Source organism: Hirundo rustica, chromosome Z (genome assembly GCF_015227805.2).
Source record: "Hirundo rustica isolate bHirRus1 chromosome Z, bHirRus1.pri.v3, whole genome shotgun sequence".
NCBI classification, from domain to species: Eukaryota; Metazoa; Chordata; class Aves; order Passeriformes; family Hirundinidae; genus Hirundo; species Hirundo rustica.
The window spans coordinates 43,822,271-43,840,056 of NC_053488.1; the positions used below are offsets into that span (position 1 = coordinate 43,822,271).

The window sequence follows — 17,786 nt, forward strand, 5'->3', positions numbered from 1 at the left end:
TTAGCCTGTAGTTCCCAGTTAACGAGATACTAGTAAATGTTGAGAATTGCAGGGGAAGTGATAAAGGAGAGATACCATTTTGGGTTGGGTTAGTTTTCTTCATATTAAATACTTATTTAGGTTGCGATTTACTCAAGATTTATCACAATAAGATTCTTCTTCCTACTGACTACATCTATCTAAAGAGCCATTCATGCAATGGAAATGGGGCATATCACAGATTATAAATGTTGTATTAGCATTTATGGGTGAGCAAACAAAGCTATTTAACCTACATAGGATCCATTCCTTATTCCAGGCAATTTATACCGTTATTGCTGGTTCTAATGGTATTACCTGTTTTGAAACAAACACTTCATAGATTCCTTCCTTCTTTTACAGTTGGAACACTTTTGTGATTTGCTTGATTCCACTAATGTTGCTTTTGTTAGTGCATGGAATCACCTAAATGCGTGCCAAGGCTGCAAGATGATCTCACAAACAGGTTCTCCCACCACTGCTAAGTAACACCTAGGTCAACTGGGCTCGTACTCCACACACACATCCTTTAATCTGAACTCAACTCCAGGATAAAGGATTAACCTTTTGTGCTGCAAGGTTCTCAAAACTCATGTTTTTTGCTGGACCCAGAATAAGGTCAAGGCACTTAGCAACTGACTCTGCACAGCAGGACTGTTCTAGCAGCATATCACAGGCATGAGCCTTTTTGTGTCTTCTCTGAAGGTATAGGTACACATAGGGGACTACAAATAATGTGAATTTCAAGAGAGAAACAGATCCATTTTAATCTACTTTTCTTTAAAATTAATAAATTCAGGTCATGTATAAACTATCTAGTCATATCCTGTAAAAGTTTAAACAGTGAAACCACAAGGGAAAATAAAATAACATCTCTTCCCTTTTTATCTTCAAAGTGTCTGAAATGAATTGGTTGCTAAAGAAACCTGATATAATTGTGACAGAGTGTTTTGAAACCCTTAGTGGAGTTCATCTGAAACCTCAGCATAACAAGTGGCCTCTTATCTGCGTACTATTCCAGGAAGAAATGCATGGCATTTCGTCATCACAGCTGAAAGAGTAGCTGGCTCTGCACGTAGGCTAGGCAAGAATAAGAGCCCTCAGCTATAATGAGGGCATGCTGGTAGCTAATGCTTAGTCAGAGGCCATTTCCTTTAGCCTTTGCTACTGCTTGCAGTAGTTGGAATGCAGGAAAAGGCAAAAACTAATGTGAACATATTGAAGATCAATGTTTAGCTTCTGTACTTTTTCTCAATGAAGATTAATTCTGAAGACATGGCACATATGCACTAATGTATGTGCCATCCCCCCTATTACAAGGACGAAACCATCCCCCCTATTACAAGGACTTTAGGTAGCTTTATTTAATGTGGTAGTTCATGAGCAGAATTATTTAAAGGAGAGAGAATCATAAAAAAGCAGATCTCGATCTCTCTCTCTTTTTTTTTTTTTTTTTTGTCTGACATTTAAAGGCAGATTACTAAGTAGGAGTTTAATATAGATATTTCCTTGTGAACACTGATCTTGAATTTCCAAGCATGCAAACCAACTTTCTCCTTAATAAAGTTGTTAAAACATAGATAACTTGTAGTAATTACTTCAAAACCAAGGATGAATCTTCATATGTGAGGTAATATGGTAAGGAACATTTCTTTCTATAGTCTTTTCCTCTTCTGTACATCCTGAATATGATAATATGAGTGATTTACTGTCATGATGATTTTGAACATAGGAATCTGCATAATTTGAAAATGGAATGATTAATCAATAGAATATGAAAATGTTAAATATGAATATGTAGCAATGTTCAGGCTTTAAGTTTGCAAGACACTTCATTTGGGAACACATTTTGCTTTCTTACTCTGCCTGCAGAAACATTGGCAATTATTGTAAATTTAATGAGCTATCACTATTCTGATTTAAGCATACAACTGTATGTACCATACTACTAAACACACTGGACTGAGTCATTTCACATACATGCAGTTGCTGGTCTAAATAAGGGCTAGATTCGACTTGTTCTGTTTAACTCACTGGCTAAACTGAAAAGAGTTGGCACAGATTTTTCTCAGGAAATTCAAACTTACACAAGCAGAAGAAAAACATTGCAAATGAGATGCCGCTGTGTGCAAAAATTCATCTTGGGTAAAACTTTAAACCCTAGAAATAAATCTTGTTTTCGGTTCTCACAAATAGGCTTTTCTATCCAGCTCTGAAGGTTTAAAGCAGTTGTTAACCAAATACTGTACACAGTACTAAGCAGGAAAGTGTTCAGTTATTTCTGAAACATGTTATTTTGAGGCAGTGTTTGAATCTTCCATATTTATGTGATGAGAGTTATGTCACAAAGTTAATCATTCCCAGGATGCTAGCATTCGGGGTAATGAAAAACTTCTTGTGCAAGCAGTCATTAATCAGTGAGTCTATCATTGCATAATGCTTTCTGAAGCATGTGTTATGTGATCAGAGTACAAGGCTGCATAATACAGCAAAATGTTTATGCCATATGCTGACCTTTTCTAAAGCAGAAACGGAGCCATGTGATGTGCTGCTCCTGCCAGCATTTGCTTATTGCCAATAATTAAGTTTGATGATATGAAGAAACACAAACTTGTATTGCTTTAGAGTTCTAAAAGGAAGAAGCTTTGAAGTTTTTGGCACTGTAAAGCACAAAGATAGCCAACTTGGCTTGGATATACTACCATTGTCCATTATAGGCACCGCCCATCAAAACTGGAATCAAGTGCCCTGCTCAAGTAGTTACTGGCATTTGTGTAAAGGAAAACATGTGTATCATTACAGGACTGCTGTATTAACCAGAAGAGCATAAAGGTCACAGGAGCAAAGCAGCCAAAAGCATGCTTGGTACCCCAAATCTCAGAACATCATTATTACATTTGATGTTCTTGTGCAATAGTGCTAGTAAGCAGCTATTACTTAATCTCCTACCAGTATTACACAAAACTATACTTGTGAAATACTTCAGATAAGTATGCTGTAATTATACGAAATATAAAAACATGTATAGGGCAAAATGTTTTTGTAACTCTAAACTCACATACCTGTGGGGATGTGGTTTGAGTGAACTATTTTAAAAATTGAATCAATGCTTTAAAAGCTTCTATGAATAACCTTAAAACTATGTGTTGGAAGTAGAGTGGACACATGGACATGTATTTTATATACTATGCACACCCACACACACTCTGAGTGTGATCAAAAGCTCTGTCCTGTACACAGCTACTTTGTATCTGTTGGCAGAATCAGGCTACTGAGGTGTAATAACCAGCTTCATACAACTTTTTTAGCACAGCCAACTGTAGCTGTGCCACTGCTGCTCCAACATCACTTCTCCTCGCACTTGCCAGTGTTTTCGCCTCTCTCACTGACGACTGTCTTTTCTATTTTGGACAGCTGGTACAGACATGGGTAGCCAGTACCTGTGAGTATTATCACCTGTTATCAGTAACTTAGTTCTATCATGTGATCTATGATATGGTGCCTATGTCTGAAAAGCGATTTCAGACATTGCTTACACTGAAGAAGTATTTTTAAGCTTAACTAAGAATCCTAAAGAGTAAAGCAGACCAGAAGTAAAATCACAAAACTAAGACATCTCTATACAGACATAGGTGTCCCAGTCAAAAATTCAGATTCTCAAAACTCCTGCTGAGATTTTGCATCGGGAAGTGATGAAATTAGGCAACTGAACTTAGAAAGTGCTGTATCCAAGGCCTTTTGGAACTGATGAATTAAACCTTCCACATCTAAAGAGTCTGACTCATTATGATCTTCATGTTTAGCAGACAGGAGTCAGCACAAAGAAGATGCTGGGGACAAGAGGAAAGTGAGCATGTCTCCCATCCTTGTTACAGCATCTATTATAAAACCAGTGTGATACTTGCTGCATGAGGGAACTGCAAGACAGGCCTTTACTTCTACAAACTATTAGGTGGATGTCATTATGTCTACATCCCAATAAATTAACTTGTAGAATAACTAATTAAAGTAGAGAAATTTCATCATGCATAACTTCAAAGAATCCAGTGAACAGGTCACTACTGTAGGAAACTCAGGTCAATTAAGTGAAAAGGAGAGAGCAGAAACTGAGTTGCTTTGATGGTTCATGAGTCCTTCAACAACTGAGCAGTTATACAGATGGAAGAGCCATAGCATACCCCCTTCACTTTTTCAAAAAAGGACTGATGTCAGATAAGATTTGTAAAATCCAAAACAGAGACAGGAATTTCATTCCACCCGAAGTGGAAAAAACTCATGTCCATGTGTTCAATTATGAACTAGTAACTTAGACAGAATCCTTCTGGTCATGCTGTTTTTGTGGCTCCCATCTCCTTTTATCTGTTATACAGATAATCTAGGAATCATTATTGGAGATTACAATCTCTACTAGTTTTTTGGGTACAGAACTCAGATGCTGTAACCAACCAATACAGAAAAAATCAACATTTTGGCGCTGCTCATGAAGATACTAGAAATGATTGTGTTGACATTAACTGTGACCTAAGAATTCAGCCTGAACCCACCCTATAAAACCTCTTCCACATATACTCTTCCAAGAACCACTGCTTCTTAGAAGCATGCTCCCTGGCTCTCTTCTCCTTTCACCTCTACTTGGATGGAGTGGCCAAAAAGTAACTACAGGACTACATGAACCATTCACCCTGAGGGGTCACTAGCTGGGGACACTCACGTGCATTTACAATACTGCAGCTTTGAAGACAACAGTCCCCCAGCAGACTAAAGACCTGTTATACAAAAGATGGAGAGTCAAACTCTTTCCACACAAGCCCACAGATGTATTACTAACATTTATATGTCGTGAAAACACAACCTTCACAACTCTGTCCTCACAACTATATTTTTTAACTTTGTCTTCCTAAGCTGCATGGAAGAGACACATTTTAAAAAAAATTGTACAACTGGCATCAGAATTTTTAACATACTAAAAAGAATTGAGCCAAAGATGATATCACAAAGTCCCTTATGCTTAAGGGAAAATGTTAAATCAATTAGCAGTTGCCAGAATAAAGAAGCAACAATTTGATGTATAAGTTCCTTACAAAAATAACAAACTTTCCATGTTCTTCTGAAAGTGGTTATATTATGCAACAAGAAAACTTCACCATATTCTCAGCCCTTTAATGTTATGAAAGCTTTATTAGCATATGCTTCAGAAATTATAACCAAAGGATAGCCAGAACTTTGAAGAGTTTATAAACACACAGACTATGTACAGACTATGCCTTAGAGGGTTAATGTACTATTTTGAACTCAAGTATTGCAAATCGGAGTTAGCTTTGACACAGAATGTTCACACCCTCTGTAATAAATTCTTTTAACATACTTCATATTTCTTCCCATGTGAATGACTGTCCTTGGAAGAATTATCTACTAGATAAAAGCTGAAGATGAAATCTAAGTCCAGACTTATTTAAAGGGGATAGAAACTGATCTTATAATCTGTGACAGTGGCTGATTAATGAGCTGCTCATTTTTGCTGCTGGCCTCTCCAAACTGCAGGAGCAAATGATATTGTAGGGCTGGGAGGAATGTGCTATCTCAATACCACACCTTTCTTGAAACTTAAGAACCCATTTTGACTCCTACTACATTTATTCTAGCCCTGAACTACCCCATGTACAGGACCAGATATATATGCATACCCTCACTACTCGCCTGCTTTTTCTGCAGCATAATTTCTGTGCTACAGAACACATGCTAAGTATGCCCATTTGTAGCAGTCATGGTACATGCTGTGTAGGGTCCACTGTTTTGCTGATTGTGCTCTTGCACAAATAAATTCAAAACTTCCTGAAGCAGAAGAGATGTATCACATTCTGAGGGATTGATTTGGTTTTGCCTCACAGTCTGGATAATTTTATTTACATGTACACACATACAAATGCACACACACATACACATATACATGCATGCATATGACATGCTAGTAAACACAGACATGTAAAGCATAATGAGCACATTGTGTGAACACATTGTATAAACACAGCACATTCTGCATAACTACAGAAACTTCTATTCAACTCTGTTCCAAGGTTGAAAAAGAGCATGATTTAAATCTATAATAAAAAAGGCATATTACTTAACTTTTAGTGATTTAGTGACACTGTAATTTCTGATTACGTCTTTCAAAAACCTTTCAAGAAAATTTTTAAACTCTACTAACTTTGTTTATAAAATACCTATGTTCTTAAAGTGAAAACAACCCATACAAATTTTTAAAAGTGTTGAAATTTTAAGGAAAGAAAAGCCTACAGGAAAAAAAGGCAAAATAGGAAAAAAAAAAGTTACTGTAATCCCACAAAGTAGACAAGATAAATTTTATTACCTTTAGCTGAAAACAATTCTTCTTTTGGCTTACGTCTGCTCGCCATTTTTCTTTCTATCATTTTTGAAGATAGTTCTCTTTCTAAAAGTGTGCAGAAAAGAAGATTTTAACCATATCATTATGAACTTTATCACACCCTAAGTACACAGACTGTATCCACCTCAGTAGACAATGAAGCCCTCCAGCTTTTCAGCAGTGACGTTAGTTTCAAGAACAAGGCTAAAATTCCACAAATGAGACATGAAAATGCATCTTGTTCAATGTACACCACTCAAATGAACTATTTTTTAAGTACATTTTTTAAAATTGTAAATAAATCCCCTCTCTAATCTCAGCAGACATCTTTTCAGGGATTTTCTTGCATTAAAAAGATGTAAATAAAGACTATGCAGTGATAAATTAAGATTTCAACTACTCTTTTCACTTTGCATCTATGAGTTGGGTTTGGTATGTGAAGTGACACTAGTGTCAAAACCCCTTACTTTACTCCCTAAGTCTCCCAACACCAGATTCCAAGTAGCATGATTTCTGCTCTCTTCAGTGGTGATCTATTCAATAACTGTAACTATGATTAAATGCATCAAAGAGCAATGACTGAGTAAAATATGAAGCAGTTGAGAATGATCCTGATATTTACCATTCTAAATGCAGCTGGTGGAAAGCAGTCCTAGAAAAGCACTGACATGAACCTTGATGTAGGACTATGACTAACTTCACATAGACTGACAGAATTTCAAAAATAACTGGGCACCAATGACTGCAAATGTAATTAAAAGGTTCCACAGAAAACATCTCCAAAAGCACTTAACTGTATCATTACATAATCTTAGAATAAATAAAACACACCTTTTTTTCCATTACATTATCTGCTCAAAAGCGTTGAACTGATTATAGCCATGCAGACAATCATGAAAACTTTATCCAGAAATCTAGGAAAACTACTAAGAATGTGAGTTACTTTAGTAATATTGGAAATATAAATAGTTTGCTACACTAAAGGGAAAAACGGAATGTGTTATATAAAGTCACACATTAATTTCTGCATGAGGCTGAGAATTTCTAGGCAACTCAGTAAGCTGAATTTACAAATGTTGAGAAGTTATCAGCTGATAACTAATGACGGATAATGGACCTACCTGTGTTATAACTTTTCAATATCCAACTCAGTGAAGTGCAGAAGAACTCACTATCTACTTGAGCTCAGCAGAAGGAGAAAAAGCTGCTTATGTCTAGGGACCATGAAATAACCTTTCAGAAGACCAGCAGAGACCAGGGCTCATTCATCTATGAGGTATCGTGGAGAAAAACATGACTTTACCAGGAACTGAAAGAGTTGAGCCTAAGTGCTTGAAGGAGGATTTGCCAGATCATACCTTTTATAAAAAGTCAGCCTTTATATGAGCATTTTTATTACAAATAACCCTCTCAAGGAAGCAGAGTTCTAATATTACTATTAATTACGAGCATTGCAGCAATCAAAACTTGTCACTTAATAAATGAGACAGTAAGTGATTAACACATCTTTTGCTAAAATATTGCTCCTCCAGAATGACTTCAAAAACACTCCAAAGTACCTTTAAAAACTGTCCTGAAACTCACTTTGTAATAATATTCAAACTGTTGACTTCAAAGAAGGAACTCAAATTGATATTACGCTATCTTCTCCTGAGAAAAAGAATGCAGAGACCACTGCAACAGCAAAATTATTTTCTGAGATCAAAACTACGAATTAAAGGAATGAATCTACACAGTCATATGCCACAGTACTTAAAGTTATTAGGTGTTTTTAAATAGACATTCACAGAAGCTATTTAATCAGTACTTGGTAGAAACAGAGGCAGTTCAATAACCAGACTGTATATCACAGTTATGCAACAGAAACCTGTCAGCATAAGCTTAATTTTTTTTCCTATTAACATAATTATTTTGTAGTCAGTAAAAAGGAAAATGACATGTTATCATTTCAAAAACACTAGAAAATGACCCTCTAGGCTTTATTTAACTATCAAAACAAGCACCAGTACTTTGTTTTCAAATTATTGGGCAAGAAATGATTGGCTCAGCAAGTTTACCAGTCAACAAAGTGTGAGCTCTACCAGTTATAATCAATTTACATGTAATGATATGTCTAAATATGAATTTAAATGTGTTCTTGTCATTTCATGCTGATGAGCTGCTTCATCATCATAGATATGGACAGTGACCATAGTTGGTGTTGCAGAAACAGCAAAGCATACACAAGTTTCATGAGTCAATGGTAACCCAGCAAGAATAAATTTGTTTTCATATAAAAAGACAGCCTCAGACTGCTAAGCCATGTTTATTTTCCAGTCAAATTAACAAAAAATACTTTCTACAAGGTTATTTCCAGATATTTGTTATATATGCTGCATCCATTGCAAATACAGAGTATGAATCACAAGTTTTCTTACCTTGAAACTTACTGCATTTCTCTTGCAATGTATGAAAAGAACTCTGAGGCCACCACAAAATAAAGAACCTTTCAACATCATCCCTGTTGTATATAAATATACATTCATAAAACTTGCAAAAAGAATATTCTGAAGATTAAGATAATTCTAGGTTCTATTACAGATTGGTCATATCCCTGCACAACCATCTTTAATACAATCATCAAAAATTTAAAATAACTGGGTTATTTAGTGAATATAAAGTTCCATTACAGTGCTGATCAGATGATATGTTGGAAAAATGCAAGACAAAACCAGGTTTAACATGCAGAAATGGATAATTAAAGGCTGGCCTCGAAAATGTCTTCACTTAATACAATTAAATGAATACAATGGCAACAACTTTATCAAAAGGACACCATTAAGTGCTAAGTGAATTTCATTTTGCTTAGGATAGAGTAAGATAAACAAAGCTTAACATTTGCTAAATTATAATCTTTTTCATTTCCCCTAGCTTTAGTAATAATACACATATTCCAACAGAATACTCAAACATAATTTTTACTGACATACAGAATCACTTAAATGCATATTTGGTAAAATTTCTTATTTTTGGTGTTCAGTTTTTGCTTTTGTTTTGATAAAATGATATAGCAGATTTATGCTTAACATCACAAACACATTTTGTCTATGTAAAGAATTACAGAGCTTTTTCAATTGTGGAATGGCATGTTTCATACATGTGAAATTTTAGAAATGCTGCAAGAACCCGTGACTTTGTCAATACACAGATCAACCATCAGAAACTGTAATGAGCATGAGCTGATACACATTTCTACCTCAGCTTTGTACAAGTATGGACACATTCAATATGTTGGAACATCTGTATGATTTGCTGTTACTTTGGTGATTGTGATATTCCAGGTGCAGATGCAAAGTGCACCTTAATGGTCCTCATAGAAGTACTTTTATCCCCCTGTATTTTAAAGGCATCAGATTCTTTTATTCTCCCTTGTAGCGAGGAGGTCTCTTCTCCTTAAATGCAAGAAGGCCTTCAATTCTATCTTTTGTTGGGATAGTCTGTAATGAGCAGAGTAACCATTCATTATTGACACCAGAAACAATACCAAGAAAGATCTTTTCATACAAATCCTAGTTCTTCAATGCATCCCAGACGCATCAAAAAAAATTTAATGCAGGAGAAAAATTAAAGCTATCTAGTCAGATATAGGAATGTATCAGACACTTCAAAGGCATGACAAAAGATTGATAAATAATTTGGGTGTGGAAGGAGTATCTGTTCTCCAAAGAGATGAATTTAAAAAATTCTCAAGGGTTTGAAGTGTGTTTGTTTGTTTTGTTTATTTGAGGGGGAGGGGAAGGCAAGGTTTGGGTTTTGGTTGGTTTTTTTTTTGGTCGGGTTAATTTTGGGGTTTTGGGAGGGGGGAGAAGGTTATTAATCTGATTACCATATCTTAAATAAGCATATAATGCTGATGCTTCTATTTTCATCATAAAAACTTGTCTCAAAGCCGATGAACACATAATCTCAAACACATCATTCCCATGTTTCACTGGCAAAGAGGTTTGTCTCAAATTTTTATTGGTTAGCACATATGCTATTAGTGGCACATATGCCATTTAGTGGCACATGAAGCATCCTTAGTATTATTTCATACTAAACCAAAACAAAGCAAAAGCAAGGCAGTCCTGGGACTGGCATGGTAGTGTATGACTGGTCAGGTGTATGGCTGGTACTGCTTCACTACCTTCACCCTAACAGTACTGGTACAGATGTGTTATTGCCCTGTACTACATCTACTCCCTTAAATTCCTTACAAAATCAGATCAAGTAGATGGAAGTTTAAATAAAATCCCAAAAAGTTTGCAGAAAAAAATCACAGACCAATTTCTAGTTGAATTTCTGCATAATTCTTAACAAAAATCAGCAAAGCCTGTTTTCTGTGATTTTTTCATGTAATCGTATTTACATACCTGAGCATAACAAGCTTCTTCAATTGCTAAACCTGTTACTAAGTCGACCTGAAGAAAAGAATAGGAAAAATAGAATCAAAATAAGAATAGTGGTTTTTAAAATACTTTTTATCGTATATTATTTTGTCACACCTAATATAAATATTTATATGCCACATACTAAAATACTTCTACAAAGTTTTTCTACACTATTTTAACATAGAAATGCTACACTGATATGTGAACAGAGTATTTCTGTAACAGACTCCTGATTTGGCAATACAACTAGCATGCAATATACTCAAAAAAATGTCTGCTCTTTACTATGAGTCATCTCGTTAGGTAAAAAGCATTAGCTACCTGCATATTTATAATAATTTCATTTACTACAAGAGAAAAGATGCACTACATGATTATTTAAATCTTTTTTTCTGAAACAATGTAGCTTCAAAATGTGATACAAGAACATGATAGCATGCCACAAAATAAACACAGGTTCAAGTTCAAAAGGATTTAAAACAGAAAAATAAAGAGGCCCATGTCTGTCTTGCATCATCATCATCATCTATTTTTAATAGATTTCATTTCTTTGTGAGCTGTCCTAAACAGTTGAAAAGGCTGAATTTGGGCCTCATTGTTTCTACATCTGTCTTAAGCACCAGATGCTGCAGAATTCACTAGCTCTCCACTTGACCCCTGGAAGGACTATGGCTATGCACCACAAGGAGTTTTCAAGGGAAGATAAGTTATAGGATAAATTATCAAAGGAAAGCATGAAATCTGTGCCAGGGTAGTTTTGTAACAGCAGCTTAGATTAGCCATTTGGCTTGACTGGTTTTGGTACAGTAGGTCTTGTCTTGGGCCTCAAGACTGAACTAGAGATGTTCATTCAGAGTTCATCTAACCCTATAATCCCTAATTCTATAAACATCATTATTTTGACCCTTCTATCCACTATATCTGGTAGTCAGATAGCTTGTAGCATTTTGAATTTTGGGTATTGAAATATATCTCAAATTCCACCATTACTTTCTGTGGAAACCTAACATACTGTTTGTGCAATGGCATTTGAGTTTGGTTCTCCACCACTTACTGGTGTTACACTTTGCTGAACTCACTGGTTGGTTTTGTGATTCTTAAGAAAAAAGGACAAATTCATCTTCTTTGATTCAGGTGCTGCACATGGTATGATCCTCTTTCCCTTGTACCACATTGAGCCTTGACAAGGTGTATGATGCATAGCCTAACTTTACATATGAACAGACCTGCTGAACTCAGCATTAGGATATGGACACCTAAAATAAAACACGTGTCCAGACAGGATTTTAAATGAGTTTTAGAGGTGGCAATGAAGTGACGATGGAGTGGCAAACAGAATCAAACATGAAATCAGGCTCCAGGTACAATTTTAACACTAACTGCTATTAAACTATTAAAAATAAATAATATGCCCTTCAGCTTTTAACTTTATAAGTTACTGAACACTGAGAGCTTGACAGACTTGACAGTATGAATTTGATAATTTTTCCCCCCTGAGATTTGAAACACAGTTTGTTCATAGTAGTTTATGTTTACTAATATTAATGATTAGCAGAGTTCACTGGTCTTGAGGTTACTAAGCCTTGTTACAGAAAACAGCATCTCAGGAGTCTGAGATACATAAAAATACATTTCACTCTTTAGAAAGTTTTGATCAAATAGACCTCGAAAGACTACACAATGAGAAAATAAAAACAGTTCTTGAAAAAGAATTTCACCACAGTACAATAGTTGCAAACTTGACTTCTGGCCTACTCCTACGAAAAGTACAGATCCTTACCTCCATTCCCTGATTGATAGCCAGTTTTGCAACTCTCATTGCTACTGGTCCCTAAAATGAGAGAAAAAGTTTATTTACATGTCATCAAAACCTGCAAGACTTGAAGAATCTGCACATCAATATTCTTGTATTAGGACTATCTAGACTTCGGACTTTTGTTAAATTTACAGTATATAAGTCATATATCCTAGATTTTATCATTATAGCAGATATTTGCTTCTAAACTGATAGTTTAAATATTTTTTAAAAAGTAAAAGCATGCTATTTTCAAAAGAACCTAATTATTGTGTTCAGTTTATGTTTCAAAGGTGCTGAGTGTGTTCACACTTGTCAAGCTTTATCAATTTCCTTCAAAACAAGGCTCAGAACAGACACTTTAAGATAACTTCATTATAGGTATTTGCAAGGTTAGTCCTACGTCCCTACTATGGCACAATGGAGACACATGAAAATACGTAATCATGAAATAAAATTAATTGATGCAAGCTTCAAACCTGCAGTATTCTATAGCAAAACCTGCTCAGGTCAAGTGATGACACCCTCCCATGAGCAACTGAGATCCCTACTGAGCAGAGGGATTCCCACACTTCCAATGCACTGCAGAACTGCAAGACATCTTTGGGAATCATCTTAGTCCTGTGCCTATCCATCAGCATCAGCTTCTGGATGTTCACACCCACTGACTCGGGAAAAGCCAAAGGCTTATGAAGCAGCTCTAATAAGAAGTTGTAACCATCAATCAACTTTCCAGAACCACTGTATGCTAGAAGTTTTACTCTTAATTCTTGTCTTTCTAGGTCTTTTGTCAAGGTGTTCAAGACACAAATAACCACCATTAAATGCCATAGCTATAACATTTTACATTTCCAATGAAAAATTTTAGCTGTTACATTTGGGATCCAATAAAGTGGTTCACTAACTATTTTCTTTTTCTTCCTCCGATTGATGCCTTGGGAAGGCTGACCTGGAACAGAGACTAGACAGAGCTAAGAGAATAAAGTACGTATTTATTAAAAGGTCTTTAAGGATACACCTACAAGAGCCTGGCTAGGGCTACACCCAAAGTAGACTTAATATGGTCACAAAATGGACAACTGGTCACGAAGTCTTACACTTTTGTAAGTTTTGGTTGATTTGCATATTGGGGCTTAATTGTCCAAATACCACTTCAGATTATGAAGTCCCATCTTTCTTGTTTTCCCTCTTCAGTCCACCATTGATTATGCTTTTGGGCCTGAAAATTTGTAATGGCTGTCCCTGGTCTCCATCTGCGAAAGGATTTGTTTTATCTACCTACTCTGTGAAGAGAGCTTACTAACACTTTCTATGAGGCTGACACTTAGGCAGCACAGAATCTGAAAAACATGAGAGTTAAAACTTAAGGAATGAATTTCTACCTAGGACCTTTTGCCTCTCTTCTGAGAAGTTCAACAGCAACAAAGCAATCTATTAAAATAATTGCTATACTGAAAAATAAAACCTATATAACATTTCTTTTCTTGTTTAAAAGTTGAAAGCCAGAACACATAATGAAAACACAGACCAGATCATGGCAAGGTGAGGATTGATGGAGGTTTCTTCTTCACTATGAAGTAATTACCAAAGACTATTCAATACAAGAGAGGAAACTTCTGATTACTTGCTGCATAACTAGCATGGTTTTTTGATACATCGTTTTGTGACAGTTCTCTTTAATAAAGCTTATTATTTTTCAATCTTATTATTTGACAAAAACTAAAAACTGAAATAAAAATAAATTTTTATACCTGAGGCAAGAATTCTCTCGCCAGAGCTAATGCTCTTCTGTATGCAGCATCCCCTGCTTCATTCTGTTCTACCACATGGCTAATCAATCCTATTGATTTTGCTTCCCCACCATCTACAATGCGTGCTGAGAAGATTAGTTCTTTTGCCAATGCCACTCCAATTGTGCGTGGTAATCTTTGTGTCCCCCCTAGAGTTTGTAAAAAGAGAAAATGCAACGATTAGTTTCCCATATATCTATACCACAAATGTAGATGCTTTGTTCAAGTATTTTCATTTTAAATTCCATAAACAATTACATAAGCATACAGAAATTCAATTAGTACAGAGGTAATATAAAGTATCATCTTCATTTTTCAGACTACATCTAAATTGAAATCAATTGCCCTGTTTCTTAGGAAGACATGTAAATAACAGGAAAGAGGTACTATTAATAGTACTTCTGCTCTATTACAGACAAGTTACCTTACTTATCTCACCCAAAAGTCAAAAAAACCCTACTTGATAGTAATTAACATATCCAAACTCTCTGTTTCTTTTTAACACTACATATTTTTATGATATAGATCAGCACTTGCAAAGAACTACACTTAAAACTAAAATATACCTTAACAAGTCCGTTCTAAAATTTGCACCTTAGGGACAATATTTACCTGTAAACTAAACTAAAACCACTACAAGACAAGATCTCTAAAAAGCCATAGTTTGGCCTCATCTTACTCCTGTATTATTATTGCAAAATTAAAGCATGATTACAAAAACTAGGGAAGAACAATGACAGGTGCAGATCAGTGGAGAAAGGCATCTAACTATAACAACTGTTTTTAGCACATTAAAAACTTCTTTGGCTTATCAGCATTTTCAGAAGGTAACTACATTAACCAGATATGAAGATTGCTTGGCTGGACTAAAAATTAACTTTTAAGAATTAACAAACAATGAGAATGTGGGAATAATCATTAACAAAATGGAAGATGTAGATTCAAACCACTGAAGCACATATTTATGAATTAAAACAGTGGAAATGGCCTTTATCCAGGGGGAAGGATTTTGAAAACACAAGGTCTAACATTCTGAAATTGATCTGAAACAAATAATTTATAGAAATAGTCTGTAACAGAAAATTTCTCACCAAATAGTTATTTCTGCAAGACCATGCTAATATATCCAAATGTAAGTATATGTATATACGCAAGAGGAATACTTATAGGAGTTGTTCAAAGTGAGGTGGTATAATACTGTTCTGGTTTTACAAATACTGCGCAAATATGTGTTTAACTCACAAAAAATATTAATTTCTACTACATAATGTGGACTAAGCCACCTGTATTTTATTTAAGCCATTCAGTCATCTTACTGATGTTTCCTGAAAATACTTTCAATACATTATGAGATAAATAAACTGACTGGAAACAAACTAAAAGTTTTTGTGATTTAATGATTCAGCTTTCAACTACTATTTTTTCTGAACCACAAACTGCAGTACTACTGTATACCTTTCCATAAAAACAGATCTGTCTTTGAACACCTTATATAATACAAAATTGTAGACAGTTTGGAGGATTTCTGCCTTATGTCTTTCTAGAATATTAGATGATGATGGCCTGTAACAAAAACTGAGATACATTTCCCAGGCAAAAACTGGAGGAATGAAAAAAAATATTATAACAATAAAAATAAAGTGTGTAGAACAAAAGCATTAGTAAGCACAAATACTGTGATATTCTCTATGATCCTGCAGTGCTTGAGAGTATTTTAGCAAATCTGTCTTAATGGCCAAGGGCAACAGCAATTCAATAAATTCTGCTAATTCTGCTGATTTCTAAAGCTAAGCCAGTGATAATGCTAGGTGTAAAATTTTGCAACCAGCACAATTTAGAGTTATCTTTAAGAAAGGGGCAAGGGATACGCATACATTAAACTAACCCCACACTGGACCCCAACAAATACTACAAACCCTGAAGCATAAGCCTTCCATTCAGCCTTGGCTTGCCTCAATGGTGACATTAATGGAGAATGACTAAAGCTGTATCTATCAAACTTATACCAGACCCACATGCCAGAAAATGTGATCTGTGTTTTCAAGAAACTCACTGCTTCTGATACTGAGCTGTTCCACCACCACCACCACCACCCCCACCCCACCAAACAATTATTTAGTTTTTTTAATTTAAATATTGAATATCTTTAAATTTCTCACCCAAATAAGCTATCACACTTATCAAAATGCATTCTTAGGCACATTTTAAGCACAAACTGGAACATAGCAAATGTCTACCTTACTCTCCTCAAGAATATTTGAGTCATAAATTATTCCTTTCACCGCAGCCATGGAATCTAGAAAAGAATCCAGTTTGGCTTTTGATTAAGGAGAAGTGTTTGTCCAAATCATAAGATCTGAAACCATATGAGGCTGAATTTACTGACTCTACATCTTCTGCTTCTCTCTTGCATGTATTCCTAGTATTTTTCTTTACTTAATTATCTGTCCCTTCCTTTCCTGTTTTATCTCTTCTATTGCTGCTTTACCAGGAAATACTGAAAACAAAGTTTAATTGAGCAACAGTATTTCATAACTTTGACCAAACAATGGATGCTGAAGCATGAAAGAGTGTTTATAGATTCAAACAAACAAAACAAACAAACAAACAAACCCCACCACCTGTTCTTGCCAGTGTCTTACACAATAATGATTAAAGAGGAAAAAAAAAGCAGACTATAGTTGTTTGGCTGCCTCCTACACTGAAAAGCCATTAAGCAGAGGAGCATTCTCTTTGATTAATATTTACAGAACAGAAGCCAATAGTTCACTGCATCAATCATATATATTCAGTAGTAGGGGTAAGAAACCTGCACACACAAAAAGCTGTAAGACCAAATTAATCAAATGCAAACAACACACTAAAATACATCCAACACACAAAGTTGTATCCATTTATGAAGGAAAGACAAAGTATGCCACAGATAGACGTTCTGTTTTGGTAATACACAAAGAACACATAATGTCTGCCAACTATAATCAAAGCTAAAGGAAGTAACGCCCAGCCTTCAAAGACATTACTTAACCAAGACACTTCATCTAAATGTAGAGCAGAATTTGATGGGAGAATAGTTGTTTCATCTCCACAAATTTAATGACATGTTATTTCAAAGACTAGTGATCTGGTATTACTCACTGTGCTGATAAAAATATTTAACATACAGCTGCAATGTAAATGTGTTCTTACCTGAAATGATATAGAGTCAATGTTGTAATTATTGTAAATAGTATATTTAGATACACTAATTAATATTTAAAGTTTATTTACCGTGAAAAGACACAGTAAACAAAAGACTGCTAATTTCTGGTACAAAAACTGTTAAACAGTATTTTTTAAAATTTAACAAATAGTTGATTTTGTATGAATATTTATTTACTGTGAGTAATTCATCA

The 17,786-nt window shown here is 35.1% G+C and overlaps 1 protein-coding gene across 1 annotated transcript in view; it reads right to left on the reverse strand.

The window, feature by feature from the left end:
* Window positions 1-8,158: 8,158 nt before the first annotated feature.
* Window positions 8,159-17,786, reverse strand: part of AUH (AU RNA binding methylglutaconyl-CoA hydratase) — a 132,446-nt gene continuing 122,818 nt past the window's right edge. The window contains exons 8-11 of the mRNA XM_040090985.1: window positions 14,356-14,543; window positions 12,590-12,640; window positions 10,792-10,839; window positions 8,159-9,876 (exon numbers count right to left, since the gene is read on the reverse strand). Of these exons, the coding sequence (XP_039946919.1) occupies window positions 9,799-9,876; window positions 10,792-10,839; window positions 12,590-12,640; window positions 14,356-14,543 (365 nt within the window). The 3' untranslated portion in view covers window positions 8,159-9,798. The remainder of the gene's footprint in view (window positions 9,877-10,791; window positions 10,840-12,589; window positions 12,641-14,355; window positions 14,544-17,786) is intronic.